The sequence below is a fragment of the Anthonomus grandis genome, chromosome 2 (assembly GCF_022605725.1).
Source record: "Anthonomus grandis grandis chromosome 2, icAntGran1.3, whole genome shotgun sequence".
Lineage (NCBI taxonomy): Eukaryota > Metazoa > Arthropoda > Insecta > Coleoptera > Curculionidae > Anthonomus > Anthonomus grandis.
Genome location: NC_065547.1, coordinates 42,320,245 through 42,334,994, shown reverse-complemented (window position 1 = coordinate 42,334,994; position 14,750 = coordinate 42,320,245). Strand labels below are relative to the sequence as shown.

The window sequence follows — 14,750 nt, the reverse complement described above, 5'->3', positions numbered from 1 at the left end:
TTGAACATTTTAAACTTCACAATGGTGTAATGAAATCAATTTAAAGGTTATTACTTAATGATCGATATAAATGTTATTAACTTATGTCCCGAACATATTGAAAAATTATTAAAAATATTAATAAAAACAATGCTTCATAAACAAATGAAATGGGAATCTCAAAAAAACGTCAATGACAAGAAAAAGGACCGCCAATCTGAATCTATTAAAAAGAAAAATAAACCTCATAGAAAAATAATAATTTTATCAAAGAATCACTAATAAGTTAATTATTAAAAAACTATGTAAATTATTTACAAAAAAAATGTTTGAAGGTATTTTTTTATACCTACAGGTCATCATAGCCTATGTATATCTATGAAAAAAATAGAATCTATCTGATCTTTCGGGTACTTTGCATAAGAACCCCACGAAAAGGAGATATACGTAGATATTATATGGAATAGAACATTTTACATTTAAATTTATTTTTGTTTCCAATATGCAAGTGCGATATATCTTTAAAAAGGCAATAAAAAATCCGATTTCTTGACATAAAAAATACAAACTGTAATAGGTACTAATTTATTTTTTTTATGATGTTTTATTAATTTACAATTTTAGCCCAAATCTTCATTAAAACGAGCTAATATTTTCTAAGATTACAGAAGACTTTGGCTAAATAAGCAAATTTTAAAACGTAATAATAATAATAATAATAATAATAATAATAATAATAATATTATATTGTGCGACTTAAAACACACAAATTTGTATATTATTGTGTCAATCGTAAAAACTATGTACAACAACTCGGCCAAAGTAGCTTGGCCTGTGAGATGCGCGAATAAAATTATTAAAGATACGGTATTTGTATGGTACAAACTACAAACCATTGTGCACATCAAGATCAGAGGCCAAGCTACTTTGGCCGAATTCTAGGTAGGTATACATATTTATATTCATACAAAAAACAACACTAAACCCCAGTATAAAAATTGTTTTATACAGTGATAAACCGCGCTTCGATTCATGAGAAAACAATTTGATTATGCATTTGCTAAAACTCCCCTGGGTGCCCGATATCGGTTTTCTTTCAGCTGAAACTGAATCGAAATGAGAATTGCCGCGCTTGGCCGCTACGCGTCGCTCAAAAGCAGCAAGTCCTTCTCGTTCCGCGCGTCACCGGCCCTCACTACAGACGGGCACGGTTTAATGCAGGGCATTTACGTATCTTCCCAATTTCTCAATCAACGTAGAAGGCGTTTGGATATCCAAAGCTTGATGTGTCTTCTCTATAAGTTTGTCGTAAAAAGGCAGATGTTTGAGAGGAATATAGTACATCATATCTTCTAAATTTTTTAGTTTTTCTTTTGATATTTTATTTTTGCAATTTAGTTGCTCGAGATGCATACTTTTCAGATCTTCTACTTTTCTTCCTTTTTTTATAACATTACATATTGTCCACTCTTGCAAGTCACTAAATGATGTTTTAGTAAAAACTTTGCCAGGATTTTCATGTGAGACTCTTATCCAACAGATCGAAGAAATGTTAAGTTTCGAAGTATTTAACATAGTGTAACTGGCTTTATTAAAAATTCATAGAGGGACACAAAGTCAATGGTCTCAAAAGATGTTTATTTTTTTTAAAATGATTACACGTGTTTCGCCCTAAGGCATCGTCAGGTTTAGTTTTGACACCGGAATTAATGTGAACGTCAGCATTATTTTTATTTTGTATGTATTTATTTTTGTTTTAACTTGAATGTTTGTGGTGTTAATCCAATAGCTTTACCGGTCTGACGATGCCTTAGGGCGAAACACGTGTAATCATTTTTAAAAAAGTAAACATCTTTTGAGACCATTGACTTTGTGTCCCTCTAATCTCTGAATTTTTATTATCAAGAGGTCTCTTTGAGAAAAATGGACCACTTTTTCGGCTTTATTAAAGTCCTTGAAATCCTCTTCTGTCAGAGGAACTACAGTAAATGGATTTTGATGACGTGCACTTTTTATCATATTTTCGATATACACACCATAATTTTTATTATAATTGCCTTCATTGTAAAATAGGTTGTAACCAGAAATATGATAGCAATAAGTATTTTTATTATTATATAATATAAAAGTTTCTGTAAAAACCAAAATATCACAACATGAAAGGTCAAACTTTTCTATAAGCAAAATGATTTCAAAAAAATTATGTTTTAAACTTATTATGTTGAGTTATAAAATATTTAATAGTTTTAAGTTTATATTTATAGATATTATTTATATAACATAGATATTATTTAACTAGATATTATTTATATAACATTAATTTACCAGGGCAAATCGGGACCAGAAGTTATCCAAAAACTAGAAGATCTTCTTGCCAAAAGCCAAGCGTTAAAACACGGACTCGCTAGAGCAAAAAGGGTGAAAATTGTGAGGAGCGAATTAGTAAAGGCGAGGAAAAATATAGGCAAAGAGAGTCAAAAAGATGGTAAAATGCATAACCAAAACTCTCCATCGTGTAAAGAATCAACTATTTTAGAAAAAGCTGAAATAGAATCGCAGCCTACGAGCCAAAGTGAACTGGAAACGGAACATACAGACCAAACAGATGTGGCTTCGCAGTCGGATGGTGATGGGGATGAAAATAGCAGCATAAACTCTACCCTAGATGGTAAGTGAACATATATAGTAACCTAGATAGTAAATTAAATTATTTTAAAGTTACCTTTTTGATCTGTTTGTTGTGTAGTTATTAAAAATGACATTAGTATTCTAAAATCAAAGTTTAACAAAATAGATAAAAGGCGTTCCTCAAGGTTCAATTCTATCACCATTACTTTTTTCAATTTATGTTGCTGACATGAACAAATCACTAAAACACTCTTAAATTCTTCGGTATGCAGATGATTCTCAACTGTAGTTACGATTAAACTTTAATAATATTCAACAGGCAGAACTAAATGTAAATACTGATTTAAATAATATTGCTCTATATGCACAAGAACACAATTAAAAAATTAATCCCTCTAAATCTCAAGTGATGATCTGTCATTCAAATTATCAGATTAAAGAGCTCGTCAAAGACAATTTAAATATTAAAATTGGAAATTACGGATGGGGTGAGAAATTTAGGAATGTTTATGACTGCGAACTAAGATTTGAAAGTCATATCAATAATTAATTAAAATTGGCATATCTTAGATTAAAAAATATTTCACATTTCTTCAAAAATCACATACTTTCAAAATATCTTTCCTCAAAAACTAAATATTTACTTTGCGAATCCCTTGTAATCTCTCACTTTGATTATGGAGATGCTGTTTATACTAAGTCGATTTCTGGTGTACTTTGTAGAAAAATTCAAAAGTTACAGAACTCATCTATACGATTTGCTTACTCTATACCTGATAGATATAACATATCACCGTATCTGAAAGACAACCAAATTCTCAATATGTCAAATAGGCGAAAATACCATATGTATCTTTTTATGTTCAAGGTTATCAAATCTCAAAAACCACCTTATATTTTTAAAAATTTCAGTTCATTTGTTCATAATCACATACTAGAAACACACATCTATTTAAAATTCCAGGTCATCGAACAGCAAATAAATTTTCAGAAGTCTTTTCTATATAATTAAATCAAAGGAGAACAACACAAAGTCTCGGTCTCAAAAAATTCTTTAATTTGTTAGAGTGGTGACACGTGTTTCGCTCTTAAGAGCATCATCAGACCTAAAAAATAATATAAACAAAACCAAATAAAATTACAAAAAGACCTTAAAGTAAAACAAAAAAGTATACCTCAAGAAGGTTAAAAACACGCCCTACTGGGTCAAATATACACACACACTGAACGGTAAAATATAAGTTTAAAAAACTGACGTCACAAATATATAAAAGACAATATACAAGAAAATAATAAAAAAGTAAAAAGGAACTATCGAGATTTGAACCTACAACCTTGCAGCAAGACTGTTACCGTTTGCTGCGTTGACCGCTAGGCCACACCGTTCAAGCGATAGCTTGAAAAGAAAGGAGGGGACTACAAGATGTTATTAAAAATGAGTCCCGGCTCAAAATGAACACGTCGTTAACGCAAGTTAAAACTGGACTTTTCTTCGCTCTTGTAATCTCTAGCTTCTCTAGAAGATCCAGCTTTTTGCCCTTCTGGCAGTCATGAACCACTGCCACATTATTGGGGTGGGAAAAATTATGACAATAAATGATTGGCAAACGGTGACTTGGTCTCGACAGTATCGGTGGCTTTAAACTTGTTCACCAGACGTAGATGTTCTTGTACCCTTGTTGAAATTTTCCTCCCGGACTGTCCCACATAAATCGTAGGGCAATCGGCACAATGCAAACTATAAACTCCCGATTTCGAAAGCGGATCTGGCTTATCCAATGGTTTAACCAGATTTCGCATTACGGAATTAGAAGTCTTAAAAGCGATTGAGATGTAAAAGGGTTTAAGGAATTTCGCCACCCCCTGGGAAATACCTCCAAAGTAAGTTAAACATTTAAAATTTTTATTATTACGTTCCCTTTCCTCCTAATGTACAATGTGGTACGAAAGTTTGTACTTATTAAAAAACTTAAAATATAGTTTTTTGAAACCTGATAGAGGAAAGTTTTTGTTGATTGCAATAGATTGTTATATATTGTACTCTTTTTTAAAGGCATTGGAGAGAGGTAAATTAAATAATTTATAGAAGAATTTTGAGCCGGGACTTGCTGCAAGGTTGTAGGTTCAAATCTCGATAGTTCCTTTTTACTTTTTTATTATTTTCTTGTATTCAAGTTCTATGTTATTGTTTTTTATATATTTGTGACGTCAGTTTTTTAAACTTATATTTTACCGTTCAGTGTGTGTGTGTGTATATTTGACCCAGTCGTGCGTGTTTTTAACCTTCTTGAAGTATACTTTTTTGTTTTTTGTTTTACTTTAAGGTCTTTTTGTAATTTTATTTGGTTTTGTTTACATTATTTTTTAGGTCTGATGATGATCTTATGACTTATGACACGTGTCTTTTTTCAATTTTTTGAGACCGAGACTTTGTGTTGTGCTCCTTTGATTTATTTATATCAGGGTCTCTTTGAGATTATGGACGACTTCTTTCAATTTTCTATATAATGCCACAAAGTATGGAATAATCTCTTAATAAATACTAAAAAAATTTTGCAAAATATATATAAGAGTTTTTGCTAGAATCACAATAAAACGCAAAAGTTTTTAAAATGAAAACATATACGTTTTTAAAATGCTATAATATATACATAAACTTAAGAATCTCTCAGTGTTCCTGAAGGCCCTCTCGGATATCCCGGATCAGTCCTCCCTTGTCTGTCGACCTTTTGCGCACCATACATGTGCCTTTTTAGTTTGTTTCTTTTTCTTTATAAATACAATTTTTTTTACCAGATATTTTTTCAGCCTTTCGTTCTGTTAAGTTTCTAAGTTTATTAAATGTTAAGTATTAGTAGTAGTAGTAGGGTTGTATCACTCCTGGCATACTTAATACCAGCTGTCAACGGTTTTAAAAATCGCGATACCATCCTTTTTGTCTAAAGATAACTATGTGATTCTTCTGCAACTAGCTTTTAGTTAGAATTGTTTTTCTTTTTATAGGCAAATAAAGTATTTTGAATTTGAAATGAACGCATTTTTGATATTGCTTTGTAAAATACATGTAGGTGTTATAATTTCAGGTTCTTCGGCTGGCGGTGTTAATAGGAGAACAACAGTTTTATTTTCGAAGAAGGGCTCGGCATCTGGGAAGAAAGAGGAGGATAAAGAAAAAAGTGAAACCGATTTGCCTTTTGCTACCCCAAAAGGGTAAGTTTGAAAGCAATGGAATATGCATTATATATATTTTTTTTTAAATAATAATAATTAATAAATAATAATTAAGACCGTATTATCTAATAACTGTGTTGTGGACTTGTCTAACTTAAGTCGTCCGAAATTAATGATTGTCGAGAAATATGTTAATAAAGAGTTTTTTGCCTAGTATTGGACTTGATTTTTCACCTAAGATGGCAAAGAAATGAGGAAAACTGTTTCTTAACAAAAATACACAGTGTAGAAATTTTTGACAGCACGTGGTTTTCTCAACATATTAGGCTATAATGGATGCCTTGAAAAGGAAAGTTAACTTTTTGAATTCTCCAATGCGAATTTTCGATTTATTTTTTAAGTTTACTTGGATACGGGAGAATTAAAATATTTAAATAATTTTCTTCATTTAAAAAATATTTTTTTATTTATGATTGGCTGAACTTTATAATGTTTTTTTATGTGTAAATTAGCCAATGGTGTCAAAGAGATACCAAAATATGGTACCAAGCCGCAATATTTAATCCACTGAAAAATTTCTTAATTAATTTTAATCATTGCCTTTTTGTTAATATATACTTCAGCAATTAATTTTTTATCTGAACGTATTACTTATTACCTCTCTACATATAATTTTTTTTTATATTTAAATTGAAAATTTAGTAATTAAGATATCTATTCACCGTATTTTAGTATAATAGTAAGTAAATACCGAAAAATATTCAGTAGATAAAAAAAATAGGTAGTAAATTATACATTTAAAATAGCCTTTTAAACATTTGTACACAAACAAATGCAAATCGAATGGCAAATGATATTCATAATATTGTAACGAAATTCGGGAACACACTTTTATTGTCAAAAACACTAACCTAACTCGCCTTGACTATCGTTTAATTGTTTCCAAGGTAAAAACTGACTAAACAATTAAAAACTGAATGAATTATCACGAAGCGCGTCCTTTTTAAAACCCGATGGAACAGTTTCGAAATATTTAGAATTATCTTCATTGTTTTTGCCGAAAGAGACCAATAATTTTAGGAGAATACTGACAGTCAAAGCAAGCAAGTATACAAATTCTAGAAAATTAGAACTACAGGGATTTACAATAATATAACCTAAATTGGGGCCTCGAACAAGATGAACTACTTAAAAACTAAACACTATAGATAAAAATAATAAAACAAACGTAAGTAGAACCCTAAAGAAACCCTACGAATCAACTTTAACTACATAACAATAATAAAAGTAGTACTAAAAATAGGACAATAATTAACGTATTTACATTTTCGAAATAATATATTATAAGTGGATATATAATAAAGCATATTCTTTATAAATATATGAATAAAGAAATTGCATTGCAATAATCACCTTTGATAATAAATTTAACAATTAAATTTTAGCTAGAATTAAATTATAGAGTTGAGCCTTAACGCAAGGCAGAATGAGTTTTAAAATAACGTAATTTTATGTTAAAAAGTATTTGAATCAACTTAAAATAGTTAATAAAAATAAATAATTTTCTAGAAAAAATAAAGGACGTGGTAGAAAACGCACTCCCGGCAACGTACCCAAAACCATGGACCCTAGTAACTTAACCAAAGATCAGTCAGACGTTCCGGACAGTTTTAAAGTAAGAAACTATTATTTCTCGTTTCTAATTATATTTTTTTACAATTATTCCTTAATAATTATATTTTTTTACAAGATTTACCGTGGAGGTAAACAGACCACCGATGACGAAAAAAGCGACAGCGACAACTCCTTATCCACCTGTTATTCCCACGATCCGAGCGAAATAGAAAGCGACGAGGAGGACGAGGATAGCGACATTGCAGAGTCCGGAATCGAAAAGGTTTTGCAACCGTTACAGTTGGTATGGGCCAAGTGTCGAGGTTATCCTTGGTATCCTGCTCTTATTATTGATCCGGGAATTCCTAAAGGTACCGAATCAGTCCTATTTAACTTAATATTTGTTTTGGGTATTGTTATTTAGTGATAAACATTGAAAATGGTGCGCCAAAGGCGTGTTTGATGGTGAACTTCGCGGTTTATAAATGATTTTCATCGACCCAATAAATATTATTATGTCTATTAAAGACACCACCATTTGTAAACTTGCTTTCGTCCGACCACCACACTTTTAAAGGAAATCTAAGAGATTCCCGTCATTTTTTGAAGAATCAGTCTCTGACTCTTGATATGGGCAGTATTTAAACTTTTTGAGAATTCGTTTGGCTGTAGTTTTAAAGAACTTCCACATTAGCTTTGATTTGTCGAAGCGATGTGCGCGGATTTTCCAGGACACTATGCAGTACTAAATTTTCTAAATTATCGACACTATTTCCGTTTCTATTGAGCTTATTAAATGAGCCATACTTTAATAAATTATCTTTCAATCTACTGTCACTAAACCTGGTTGTCGTCTTTTTAAAAAGCGCTCATTGTACATTTCCCTCGCTCGTTCGGCATTTCTGCGGCACAATATGCAATCATATAAATCTACCTTTTCTCTATTTATAAATCTCTCCATATTCAACTTATTGTTGAGCAAAGAGAGTTTATGACAAAAACGCAATTGTTTACGTATTTTAAAACACTTGATTAACATAAATCTTAATAAAATAAACCAAAAAATAATTATTCAAAATGTCAAATCTATTACAATGATCAATAAATTAAAAAATATCACAATTATTTTAAAAGTTTGACAGTGTGATCATTGGTTATAGTAGATAACCCAAAACTACCAAATTTTATTAAAATCGCACTCAAGATACCGACGATATTGCAGGTTTTCTAAAAACCTAATTTTTAGATTTAGACCGATATTTTGAGAATCCCTGTGGATGTCGTGGCTCTTAACATCGCATCTGATTGGGCTTGGAACGGCACAACTTTTTTCCCATTTAACCGAAACTATAGCTCTTACCGTTTACGGTTTTTTATATTTAAATATGTTGAATTTAGATACTTTAAACTTATTACGTTATTTATTATCAGATATTTAAATATCTTAACCTTGTTATTCCGAATCTTGACAAACCTCTAGGATCTAGTTGATCTTCAAAATCTTCAAGACCATCATCGGTTCTCGTCTCCAATATTATTTCCAGTTAAAATATAAATAGCGGGATTAAAGACAACAAATCAAACCTCCAGTTTTTAATTGGCCGACGTTTCGGCATTGTTTATTTTTCGTCTTTATCAAGGCTCAAAATTTTACTTTGTTGGTTTCATTAACAATAAATTATTTTACAAATATGGAGTTAGGAATAGGAGTAAAAACAAAAAAAAATTAAAATCAAAACATTTGGTACTTATGTAAATTATTTATAAAAAAAAAGAACAAATACATAATAAATAAATAGATGGGAGGCTCAGGCTAATTTTCAGTCATATTTTAGTTTAATTTAATTAAAATAAACAAGGAAAATACATATATACATAACAACAGATACAAAACAATATACTGTTTAACACTCAAGAACTTAATATATAATGATAAACATTTAGAATTTTAATAATTAACTCACTTAATGTAAAAAAATTAGAGGTTTTCGTAAAACTTATCAATACTACACTCCATTACACATATATAGATGATATAATAATAATAATATTAATAATAATAATAATAAATATTTTTTATTTGCAAACTCAACATAACTACATAAAAAAAAGAGAAAGAAATACACATTTATTATTTTATGCAAATAAAAGGCCGACAAATTCAGAATTCTGCCAAGTCAGATTCTGGTCTAACTAGAAAAAAAATTTAGAAACGCTTGTAACAGACTAAGTTTAATTACACACCTACCCAAAAAATTTAGAACATTAGCATTAACAAAGTACCACTCACAAAAAAAAAAAAGAAAAACACGCACATTAGTTACCCACACTAAACACAAATTTTCAGTCTCCACTCATAGCCAAACTAACAATATTGACCCTTCAATATTTTACGCAGACAGCTGCTGACTCATCAGATGCACCATCATTCCCCTGCGAAAAGTCTGAACAGACACCAAACCCAACCCATAATTTATGCCCAAAGAGTTCATCTAATATGCAAAATTATAGGAAAAGGACCTTTCAAATAATTGAGTCTTATGTCTTGGAATATGAATTGTATTTCTTCTTAAGCCCAAATGGTGAACATCATTTCTAAAAGTAATCTACACGTATAGGTAAGGTGGACTACGGAACTAATAACAAAATTGACCTTGTGATTGAAGTTTGCCCGGCTCTTCGTAAGCGCCTTCTAGGAATAGGATCGGTTTTTGTGGGATGGAGCAAGTCAGTTGTGGAGGACTATCTGCGTGTTATTAAATGTTTTCGATGTTGTGCATATGGTCACACCGTAAAAGACTGTCGCGAACAAAAAGACACTTGTCCCAAATGCGGAAAAAATCATAAATTGAAAGAATGTATTTCTGAAGAAAAAATGTGTATTAATTGTGTTAAATTAGGTTCTCATAACAAACATAATGTAAAGTCTATCTCTACTAACCACTATAGCTTTGATAAAGATTGTCTTTCCTATCAGAAATATCTTTTAAAGCTTGGATCTCAAATTAATTACGAATAACTTTTTTTACTGGGATAAATAGCTATTTTTATAGTTTATTTTATATTTATAGTTTATAAGAAATGGCTAACAAACAATTAAATTCTTATTTAAATGTAGCCAATTTAAATATTAGATCTTTATTGCCAAGTTTTCCGGATTTTCTCAATTTTGTAAACAATAAATATGATATTTTGGGTATAAGTGAAACGTGGCTGAATGAAAATATATTAAGCAGTGCGGTTTCTATGCCAGGTTATAATTTTTTTAGAAAGGATAGATTAGTCAGAGTTGGGGGTGGTGTTGGCATCTATGTCAGGTCAATGTTTCAGTGCGAAATTGTAAATATTAATGTTAATAATGTAAACTTTGAATTTATGCTCCTAAATGTTAAAATTGGTATTCACAATATTGCAATACTTATAATATACAGGCCCCCTAAATCGAAAGCGTTTGAAATTATAAATTTCCTGGAAGAAGTTGTTCCACATCTTTTCTTAACCTATGATTATTCAGTAATTCTCGGAGATCTAAATATTGATATGTTAAAACCTAATTCATTATATTCTATGCTTAACTCTTTTGGGTACGTACAATTAATAAATGAACCAACTCGTATAACAAATACTACTGCAACATGCTTAGATCCCATTTTTATCAATACTAAAGATATTTGTCATAAAAGTGGCACCGTTGTTTCAGGTTTAAGTGATCTCAATCAAATACCTTTCTGCACTTTAAAATTAGTAGTTAAAAGACAAAAACAAAAATTTATAACCATCCGCAATTTTAACCATTTCAATGAGATATATTTTAGGATCGATTTATCACAGATTTACTGGGATAATATTTATTATCTTGAGGACATAAATAAAAAAGTTCAATATTTAGAACAAAATATTAATTATTTATTTAATATTCATGCACCCTACAGAACTATAAGAGTCAGTAAAAAGCCAGCTCCCTGGTTGACAGACACCTTAAGACTTATTTTAAAGGAACGTGATAAGGCTTTGACTAAATACAAAAATCACAAGTGTTTAGAAAATTGGAGATATTACACGGAGTGTCGTAATTTTGCGTTGGCATCAATAAGACGAGAAAAAGCTGCATATCTTGCAAGCTTGGAGAGTGACAAAACTGGTAAAAAACTTTGGAAAGGTCTAGAAACTTTAAATATTAAAACAACCAAGAATAATAACGAGCTGCCGTTTAATATATCTGATCCAAATCAAATAAATGATTTTTTTGTAAGTGTTTTTAATAAATCTGATTAATGTGTAAACAAAATTAACTTCTACTCCAGTACTAAATTTACCGAGGATAATTTTAATTTTTTTTTTAGTAGACCAAAATACTGTCGAAAAAACTATAAAAAATATTAGGTCCAATGCCTCTGGTGTGGATAACATAACTCGACGTATGTTACACTTATGTCTCCCTGATATACTGGATCATGTCACTCATATTATAAATAGTTGTTTGGAGGTAGGATATTTTCCTACGGCCTGGCGTAAATCAGTGGTATGTCCGATTCCCAAATCCTCCAGTCCTGAAAGTATTCAAGATTTGCGTCCGATAAGTTTGCTTCCCGTAATCTCCAAAGTTCTCGAAAGAATAGTCTATATGCAGCTGTCATCATTTTTAATGTCAAATAATATCCTCCCTTCCCATCAATCTGGTTTTAGGAAACATCATAGTACAGCTAGTTCACTTCTAAACGCCACCGATAATATCATGCGAGTTCTTGACAAAAAGATTTCAGCCATTATGATAGCCCTTGATTTCTCGAAAGCATTTGATGTCATCGATCATGATTTGCTTGTAGCGAAACTGAAATATTATGGCTGTAGTGAGGTTGTTTTGTCCTTTTTTAAAACTTACTTATGGCGTAGAACCCAGAAAGTGAGGGTGAATAATGAATATTCTGCTTCAAAAAACATTTTTGAAGCAGAATATTCATTTCATTTCTGGTGTCCCACAAGGGTCGATCCTAGGCCCATTATTATTTCTTATATATACTTCAGATTTACCCGGTCTAGTTGAAGATTCTGAAATACATCAGTATGCTGATGATACTCAATACATACATTATTTTGACTCTGCTAATTTTGATAACGTGGCTGATACTATTAACGCTGATCTGAACGTAATAAATCAATTTTCAAAAGAGCATAACCTTGTCATTAATCCTAATAAAACAAAAATGGTTTTGTTTTCAAACCGAGGATCACATAAAAATATAATGGAAACTGTTCACATTCAATTGGATAACGAAACAAGGATTAAGGAACATGCTAATACTCTTCTGCAGAGGTGTTATTTACGCATGCGTATGTTTTATACCAATAAACACATTTTAAATTTTAAAACTAGGAAACAACGTAGTGTTTGTTGAGTTGAGGTGGTTAACGCTACCTTACCTATTCAAATTCTTCACTTCTACTTTTCTTTATCGATTATATGTTAGTCAAAGACCTGAATATCTTTTTGAAAAGTTAATACCAAGAAACCATGTTCACACTCGAAATATTAGATACAATATCTTAACCATGCCGCACCATTCCACGGCTCTATTCGAGCAATCTTTTACTTATAATGCCGTTAAGTTCTTTAATACTTATAAACCAATATTTAATACTTCGTTAAATGTGTATAGGAAATATTAAAAACTTTTGTTTTTAAATCAATCCAAAATATAGTCTAGTGTTCTAGAAGATAAATACTTTATATATACTTGTTTCTTTTTTTGTTTTTTTTTTCTCGTTTTCTCCATTTAAACTGTGAATGTTAGGAAGGTTAAGAGTTAAAGAGTAGCTTTAAGCTAATCTTCGCCTTCTTGGCAATGTAGTATTAAGTAATATTGTAAGATTAATATTGCTTTTTTTTAATAAAAACATATTATTATTATTATTATTATTAGTATTTAAGAATTTTATAGAAAAGTAAGTAAGTGAATGAGCAACCCTACGAGTTTACATATTTAACCACCTCAGCTTGGAAAGTCTATGGGAAACGCGATTATGTCTGCGTATGCCAAAAATTAGGCGAATACATGAGTTCTGAAGCTTTTGCGGCACCTGTCATTATAGTCTAGGCATCAACCGTAAACAACATCGCAATAATTGCATTGTGACAGCACTAAAGAGTCACACAATATTTTTTTAATATCTTCACTTAGATAATGCCTATGCAAGTAAATTAATTTTAAAGCAAAATACCCTTTTTTTAGAACATTAGAAACGTGTTGATGAAATCGCCAATCACTATCCACTATTAAGCCCAAACTTTTGCAATTATCTACAACAGGTATATTAGCATCACCCATCTTAATATTAATAGTGTTGCTGTTTAAAATATGGTTAATTTTTTGCTTATTACCAATAAAATTACAGACAACTTAGAAGGATTTAATTTTAGAAAATGCTTTGAAGAAATATCACATATGACTTGTAAGTCTTGATTAATTTTTGCTTCCGCATTTTTAGCATCTTCTGGCAGAAAAGAGTAATACAACTGAGCATCGCCGGCATAAAAATGGTAAAGGCAGTTTTTTAAATAAAAATAAAATCTAAAAGTATAAATAATAAAAAATAAGGGTCCTCAAATACCACCCTGAGGCACGCCATTATCAACTTCCAAGGGTTCAGATACATTTTCCTCTATCTTGACTCGCTGCACCCTACCGCTTAAATAAGAATTAATGAAATTAATAGCTTTATCAGAAAAACCTATATAGTGAAATATATACTTTAAAATTTCGTGATTAACAAAATCAAAGGCTTTCGTATAGTCCAATAGAACAAGGGCAGAAATCATACCATCGTTCCCTAGATCTTATGATGTCATCAATAACATCCGCCATTGCTGAAGCACAACTGAAGTTCTTTCTAAACCCAGACTGTTTAGGGGGCAAAATATCATTAGCATTTCAAAAATTTCGAATTTGAGTGTCTGTAGATTCTTTCAAGAATTAAAATCTGTTGGATTATTTACCTTTGGCAATGGCATCACAAAGGCCTCTTTCCAACATTTGGGAAAATAGCTGCTTTCAATGCATTTATTAATTATATGCAATATAAAAGGTATTATAAAAGGGCAGCACATATGAATTAATGTTATATTAAGATTGTCGATACCAAATGCTTTGGATTTAATGCTAAATAAAATAGAACATATATCATTATAACTCGCTGTGCGAAATAAAAATAAATTTGAAACGGGCAAGGAATTATTTTTATAAAAATTAATTATTTCCTAACTATTATCGCTGCTAGGTACCTTACTGCTGTCAACAAAATAATTGTTGAAATTATCCGGATTCTTAAAAGCTCCAGGAATCTGTTTTTGCTTACAAGGT

General features: G+C 30.7%; 1 protein-coding gene across 2 annotated transcripts in view; it reads left to right on the top strand.

The window, feature by feature from the left end:
- The window catches only part of LOC126750674 (peregrin), a 93,761-nt gene that overhangs the window by 64,322 nt on the left and 14,689 nt on the right, over positions 1–14,750 (top strand). For both annotated transcript variants that reach the window (XM_050460347.1, XM_050460346.1), the window contains exons 15-19: positions 2,308–2,464; positions 2,516–2,647; positions 5,691–5,817; positions 7,348–7,453; positions 7,529–7,763. In XM_050460347.1, coding sequence (XP_050316304.1) covers positions 2,308–2,464; positions 2,516–2,647; positions 5,691–5,817; positions 7,348–7,453; positions 7,529–7,763 — 757 coding nt within the window. The remainder of the gene's footprint in view (positions 1–2,307; positions 2,465–2,515; positions 2,648–5,690; positions 5,818–7,347; positions 7,454–7,528; positions 7,764–14,750) is intronic.